Raw genomic sequence first — 7,712 nt, 5'->3', positions numbered from 1 at the left:
TCTAACCATACCCATTAATGCGGAACCATCATGGGCAGGCTCAGATCAATTCTTTTCTCATTGTCCTTTCCAGCACAGTTCTAGAAACAACGGTGGATGTGTGCGCAGGCCAGCCCAGTACAGCTTGGCTCATAGCGCGATAAGGGAATCGGTTTGATACATCATCAGTCTAATCTATCAACCTGGTCTCAGAGCATTTTGTATTATTCTAATAGTAAATCAGTTTTGTATTAATTAATTTGTCGATGTCCATCATCTATTTTGATTGACATGTTACAAATGACAATTTCTATGATATATTACGCATTTGCAAACGTACAATAATTTACAAAATTCCAATTTGTTGTGGCTAGTTGGCTAATGCTAATGTTAGCTAGCTGGCTAACGCTAGCTAGGCTGTGGGTTAGAGTTAAGGTTAAGAGTTATGTTAAAGAGTTACGTTTAGGGTTTGAGGAAGGGTCACATAAAAGGGTTAAGTAATATTTGGTCTTATGTAACCATACCAAACGTAACATATCATACTAATATCAGTGCCCCGGATTTACTTTTACTATGTTACGTCTAGTCTATAAGACCATGCAGAACCTATGCATCTGGGGAGGCTTTTTTATGTTCTTAACATTATGCGTCAATAAATGAATGGGATGTGCTATTACACTGGTTGCTTCTCCTCCACATCTGTTTCACTCAAACAGCCACCCACACAGCTCTACAGCACCGCCCCTTAGCTTTACAACCATTTATTTTCTAATCCAAACAGCAAGAATGAAAAAAGAGCTTCAGCAGAACACAAAAAGCTTGTCTTGTACCACGTGGTCTGGATCCCAGGGTACCTGTCTCTAGTCTTAAATCATGAGTTTGACAAGAGTAGAACACTTTCAGTACAAAGCTAAACGTGTGATGATGATGATGATGACGATGATTTAAAATGCGTATGATTCAAAACACAAGTTCATTACACAATATTAGATGTTTACAGAAAGTGCTCTATTTTGTTAACTGCTGACATGCACAATTGTTTGGGACTGTATCAACACTGGACTAATAAACAAAATACTAAAATATGTGTTTTGGAGAAACATGTCCCTTTTTAGAACACTATTGCTTTTCTTTCAATTAGTTAATTTGTGTTCGGATTGATCATGATTTTTATCAAACATTTATTACATTTGTCATGTTATCATATTTTCAAATTGTCTTTGTACAAGGGGCACTGACTAACACATTTAAAAGAAAAAAAGTATTATTAACACTACATTTTAGAATGATTAAGCTAAGTTTATCCTAGCCTTAACACCTGACTTCAGAGTACACACTCTCCTGTGGCATCTCTCTCTTCTTTCTCCCTTTTTTAGTTTCCTTCTCAGAGAAATTCAATGCAGCATAATTCAACGTATCTCCATCTTGATCCTAAGGAGGAACACATTTTAGAAACATAGAAACACCATGATTATTACACATAAATACTTGTCAGATAGATGTTGTTCATATCACTTGGCTATGTTCATTGAAATAAAAAAAGTTTATATGAGTCAGTAGGCCACAGATTGGTTGGAAAATAGATAATTACTGGCTCAATATTCATCACATAGAGTAGTTTTCAAGGGTTATCATGAGCTATTGAGGGATTTCAACCTAAAATTGGAATCGAACCATTTCACAATATAAATATACCTGTTCTCCCCGTAATCTGTCATGTCTGCCAACCTGAGAGGCACCTACTGCTTCAACAGAAGAACAACAAATCTAATAAAACGTTGCTGTCTGTTGAAAACATCTTATCACCTAAACAGAAACTTTCCAGGATTTTTTTTAAATTACCTGATTTTCCCATTAAAAAACATAAAATTTTGAAATTTCAGAAGCTTTTTTAAATATATTGTCATGGTCCTAGAGTCATGAAATGTTCAGAGTGCATTGAGGGGCGTTACAGCTTTCAATAAATGTAAAGACAAATTAAAGTTACAAGGTTTTCATCAGACAGTGACCAAAAGGCAAGATCATTTTCCATGTCAATTCAAAACTATTGTTATGTCAGCACAGCAAAAGATATCTAGCATATTTTCATAATCATATTGCTTACCTTTGCAATTTTCACAGATTTGCTCTTTTTGTCTGGTGCAGGCAAGGAACATGATCCCAATCCCACACAACACCAATGCCACTGTCAAACCTACAACAACCACTACCAGAGCCATTTCTGAAACAAACATAAAAAGGAATGTCATAAAGTACATATTTACATTTTTACTCAAGAAATGTATAAAGACTGATAGCCAGATTTATTTTCATATATTGGCACTATAACAGAATGATGCACTATAAAACATTAGGCTTACAGATGTAGGATCTTAATTTGATCAGTCTTTTGTTCCTGATAACTTTCCTGCACAACGTGTGGTGTATTGGAGTTATAAAAAGGCTTGTAAAGTTTGTAATTTCCACTTTTAAATCTCAGACTTGATTTGCCTTAACAAAAAATGTATTAACCCTTACTAAAATGTCAAACAATTTCAATCGACATAATAATCCACATTTCCTGTAGCTGCAGGATTATTTTCCTGACTGGAGCGACCTGGCTCAAATTAAGATCCTACATCTGTACACTTCAATTAACCTGATTCTACCTGACACATTCACTTCCGCGTTACTGGCCAGGTCCAATTTTGTTCCTTTGCCAAAAAGGATCTCCCCACATATGGCCACAGCACAGTAGTAAGTCCCAGCATCAGAGGGGCTGAGGTTGTTCTTAGAGAGGCTGTAGACACAGCTCTGTGTAGGAGAGGGAGTCTCAGGGTTCTTCTGACACTCATCTCTCCTGTTCCCAGGGGTGTAAATGACTCCTGGATGGGATTCTCCTGATCCGGCTCTGAACCAGTACACACTGTGTTCTCCTGTACAGGTCTCAGAGAGTACTGTACACTGCAGAGTCACATTTTCTCCTGGGTGGAATGGGTCAGAAACTGACCTCTGTACCACGGTCTTGTAATCAGACCTCTGGTGATTCTTGCCTAAAAGGTACATTTAAGGTTTCATATAAATCAATCTGAAACAACACTTTCTATAATGCACATGAATGTTAAAACCACACAGACACATAGAAAACATATGAAGACGTAAGAACCCTGAACAAAAAATGAAGGGCATTAATATCTCAAATTACCTTTCAATATTAAAAAAGTTCCATTGATAAAGTTGACTTCACAGTCTGTGATATAGGCACAATAATAAATAGCTTCATCCATTGGTTCCATCTTTTGGATTGTAAGACAATATATCCCGTCAGCTTGAGCCTTCTCAATACTAAGATGTGAATTTCTAAATTCCTTGTGCAGTTCAGGCCTTGACTGATTTTTCTGCATCTTTGCAACAACATGAGGAGTTTCCCCTGTTACTTGCTTGAACCAGAACATGTTTCCCTCATTGTATACTTGCTTTGAGAAAACACAGTAGAGAATCACTTGGTCACCAATTTGAACCCTCTGAACTTGAAAATGCCGCGGAACATTGTTGCATTGTGTCACATCTAAAAATGCAAAAACAATGTAAAAGTTTAGGTTAATGAGAAGGGCGAGGACTGTAGGACTGAAGAAAACTGAACGGTATCAGAAACCCTATAAAGACAAATTCCCCCTCAAATGCTTACATTGTGAACTGAACTGAATCACATTATGGTTAGACAAGTCATGTTAGGAATTGCAAAACTTACATATTGTACTGAATAATACCACAACAACCCCGATTCTGATCATCTTGGTGTGTAGCTCCAACTTCAGGTTAGTCCTCTGACCGGTGGAGAAAGGCTTAATAAAAGATGTACCAATATGCAGGTTTGAAGTCAAAGATCTACTGGACCTGATAGGCTGTTACAAAAAATAAAACAGAGTACTTCCTGTAAAATTTTCCAACTAGCAACAGTGTTTTTGGTTACCCAAACACCTACAGTGTTTCATTTAGCCACTATTCTGTGATTTGCTGAAGCTGTTGCACTTCTCAATGTATCTATTATATAGAGGTCTGCCACTCTTTCCTGAAATGCTTTACAAGAGGGTAATATCACAGTGCCATCCATTTTGTCACCAAAGCCCCATATACTACCCACCACTGCGACCTGTACGCTCTCGTTGGCTGGCCCTCGCTTCATACTCATCGCCAAACCCACTGGCTCCAGGTCATCTACAAGACCCTGCTAGGTAAAGTCCCCCCTTATCTCCGCTCACTGGTCACCATAACAGCACCCACCTGTAGCACGCACTCCAGCAGGTATATATCTCTCTGGTCACCCCCAAAGCCAATTCCTCCTTTGGCCGTCTCTCCTTCCAGTTCTCTGCTGCCAATGACTGGAACGAACTACAGAAATCTCTGAAACTGGAAACACTTATCTCCCTCACTAGCTTTAAGCACCAGCTGTCAGAGCAGCTCACAGATCACTGCACCTGTACATAGCCCATCTATAATTTAGCCCAAACAACTATCCCTTCCCCTACTGTATTTATTTATTTTGCTCCTTTGCACCCCATTATTTCTATTTCTACTTTGCACTTTCTTCTACTACAAATCTACCATTCCAGTGTTTTACTTGCTATATTGTATTTACTTTGCCACCATGGCCTTTTTGCCTTTACCTGCCTTATCTCACCTCATTTGCTCACATTGTATATAGACTTATTTTTCTACTGTATTATTGACTGTATGTTTGTTTTTACTCCATGTGTAACTCTGTGTTGTTGTATGTTGTCGAACTGCTTTGCTTTATCTTGGCCAGGTCGCAATTGTAAAGGAGAACTTGTTCTCAACTTGCCTACCAGGTTAAATAAAGGTGAAATAAAAAAATAAAAAAATATCAAATAGGCTTCATTGCTATGTGTACATCTTTTAGATAATGTTATGCCAAAGGTAGTCACTGCCAAAAGTTTGTGAAGGGGAATAGCCAACCAAAAGTTATCAAAGTTGTGAGCTCAATGTAACTTTATTGTACAGGTAATATACTGTAATAACCATGATGGCACATCACCAACTCTATTATATTTTTTTCAGAAATTACACATAGTTAAAGGTAATTGTCTAGCAAAAAAACCCTGCAGCAACAGGACATTTTAATAATAATGTGTATTATAATTAATGTAGATTTTTTTAGTGGTTGATAATTATTTTGTGAGAGAAAATTAAATCTGAAATGTTTAAATAGAAATGACAAACTTCTGAAGCCATTTTAAATCTCAAATACACCTCAAGTAAAAAAAATGTCAGGGTGATCAAATTAAGATCCTACATCTCTATGCCAGGCAACCAGGGCGGTGCAGTAAAGCTCAGTTTAGCAGTGTGAACAGGGTATAAGTGAAACTGCAGTGTGGTTATCTTGCATGAATTGTAAGAGGGGGTGTTGTCAAGTCCTTGAATGGAGACTGTACCATGTGGATATAAAGTATGTACATGGGTGGAAAGGGTGCCCAGATGACCTCCATGAAGCGATATAGGCTATGGTGGTTTTACATGATTTCATTATGACATTATTGATGCAACTTTGTGAGACTGCACTGGGTTCACATGGAAACAATCATTTATTGGTGAAATGTGTTTTAATAGGAAATGGTACATTTTGTAACATAATAAAGAAAAATATGCTGTACATCAACCGATTAATAAATTCAAATTTGGACTGGGGGTGTAACGCAGAGGACAGGCGTGCCGACGAGCCAATGAGGGTGCAGAACGCCTTCCAGAACCGAGACGAGAACTGAGGGCCCTGGTCGGAGACCATGTCCACGGGCGGTCCATGGATGCGGAAGACGTGCTGCACCATAAGCTGGGCCGTCTCCTTGGCCGAGGGTAGTTTGGGGAGAGGAATGAAGTGGGCGACCTTGGAAAATTGGTCGACCACCGTCAGGATGGCAGTATTGCATAAAAAATAAATTGCCCTTGCTGAAGACATCTATATCAGTCCGCTAATACAGGACTAGTAAAGGCCCAGTCCACTGCTTTTGTGAAAAAATGAAATGTATTTCAGTGTAACCAGCAGTTTTTTTATCTGATAAATCTTAATATAATAGAATGAATAAATAAATATAAAAATATAAAAATATCTGCTGGATATGTTTCCTATGTTTTCCAGCAAATGAAAATTATTTCTACGTGATAACATTCCTTTTCCTAGACGCTTATCCAGAGCAATTTATGGTAGTGAATGCATATATCTTCATACTTTTTCTACTGGTCGCCCGTGGGAATCAAACCCACAACCCTTGCATTCCAACTGAGCCACATTATCAAATCACATCATCACAAACTACTTGATGTCTCAATGTACACAATTACTGTACTTATTTTTCTTGATGGTGATGGAAAGTCTACAGGGACAAACCTAGATGACCAGATTATGTACAATACAGTAATGTACATTTACATTAAGTGGTTTGTAAGGATGGTAAGTTAATACTGCACAAACAGTGATTGTTTTCCATGTTATTTGATATAGAAAAATATTTAATTTGATGCTGTCACGCCTCTTCCCCCCGGGCACTCGAGGGCGCCAGGCTCCCCAGCACTGCGCACTCCTGCCACCATCATTACGCACACCTGCCTTCCCCCAGTCACGTGCATCAGCGATTATTGGATTCACCTGGACGTTATCACCTCTGTCATTACCTTCCCTATATATGTCTGGTTTCCCGGTCTGTTCCCTGCTTCAGCATAGATTGTCGTATGTCCTTGTTTACCGACGCTGTGCTCGTCTTGTTACCTGTTTGTTTCTGATTAACTGGTAGGGGGTTGACTCCCCCTACCTGCTTCTCATCTCCGGCGTCGGTCCTTACAGATGTGGATGTTTTGTGACTTTGCACCTTCTGATGTAAATGTTTGAGGACAGGATTTTGTACCTTTCTGGATTCCATTAGAATTATATATTGCAGAGAAAGGGACAGGGCAACAACTCATCCAATTCCACCCATTCAATACTGCAAGATACTGTTCTTAATTATACAATTACCTATTTTGCTGAAGCAGAGATGCTGAAAAAGTGTTTTGCCTGTGATACAGACATTCTATTTCAGTCCGCTAATACAATAAAGGCGAATATGGGATACAGGTCTATAGTTTTTGACGTCAGATGAGTTGAGTGTTGATTTCTTGAGGAGGAGAGCGACTTGGGCCATTTTGAAGTGAGAGAGGACGCAGCCAGCGGTCAGGGATGAGTTGACGAGGGAAGTGAGGAATGGGAGAAGGTCTCCAAAGATGCAGAGAGGGAGGGGAGAGCGTAGAGGATTAAGGAGGGAGGAGAAGGTGGAAAATAGTTTTCTAGGGTTAGAGGCAGAAGCTTAACCGTTTGGCTGTTTTGTTCTTGCGTTCAAGACACTATCCGAACGGTGATACGCCGGAGCGTATCGTGACAAAAAATTCTAAATATTCCATTATCGTACTTCGAAGCATGTGAAACGCTGTTTAAAATCAATTTTTATGCGATTTTTCTCGTAAAAAAGCGATAATATTCCGACCGGGAAACCCTGTTTTTGTTCAAAGACTCAAAGTTGAAAATAGCCTCGTCTCGTGCACGCGCACGCCCTCTCATTGTTCTCAGATCGACCACTTACCAAATGCGCTACTGTTTTTCAGCCTGGGGCTGCAAAGTCATCATTCAACGTTCTGGCGCCTTCTGAGAGCCTATGGGAGCCTCAGGAAGTGTCACGTTACTGCAGAGATCCTTTGTTTTCAATAAA

At 39.1% G+C, this 7,712-nt stretch overlaps 1 protein-coding gene across 2 annotated transcripts; it reads right to left on the bottom strand.

Moving 5' to 3' along the window:
• Positions 1–724: 724 nt before the first annotated feature.
• Positions 725–3,932, bottom strand: LOC115169286 (uncharacterized). Of its 2 annotated transcripts, none has more exons than XM_029724769.1 (6): positions 3,710–3,932; positions 3,164–3,526; positions 2,628–3,011; positions 2,084–2,200; positions 1,675–1,721; positions 725–1,410 (listed from the first exon to the last, which is right to left on the bottom strand). In XM_029724769.1, exons 1-6 carry the CDS (start codon positions 3,750–3,752, stop codon positions 1,291–1,293), a joined length of 1,074 nt encoding a protein of 357 aa, XP_029580629.1. In that variant the 5' UTR covers positions 3,753–3,932; the 3' UTR covers positions 725–1,290. The 2 variants fall into 2 exon arrangements, with proteins under 2 accessions (XP_029580629.1, XP_029580618.1); XM_029724758.1 differs by having other exon boundaries at positions 1,675–1,724; positions 3,710–3,929.
• Between the last annotated feature and the right edge of the window lie 3,780 nt (positions 3,933–7,712).

The sequence above is a fragment of the Salmo trutta genome, chromosome 3, assembly GCF_901001165.1.
Source record: "Salmo trutta chromosome 3, fSalTru1.1, whole genome shotgun sequence".
Lineage (NCBI taxonomy): Eukaryota > Metazoa > Chordata > Actinopteri > Salmoniformes > Salmonidae > Salmo > Salmo trutta.
Note: the sequence above shows the minus strand (reverse complement) of the source record. Positions and strands in the feature narration are given on the sequence as shown.

Bases quoted from the DNA above. Each gene is read 5' to 3' on its own strand.
- LOC115169286 (XM_029724758.1), bottom strand. From the start codon at position 3,752: ATGATCAGAATCGGGGTTGTTGTGGTATTATTCAGTACAATAT. The intron at 3,527-3,709 runs GTAAGTTTTGCA...TTGCATTTTTAG, and splicing joins GGTATTATTCAGTACAATAT to ATGTGACACAATGCAACAAT. The intron at 1,411-1,674 runs GTATATTTATAT...GTTCCTCCTTAG, and splicing joins ACAGATTACGGGGAGAACAG to GATCAAGATGGAGATACGTT.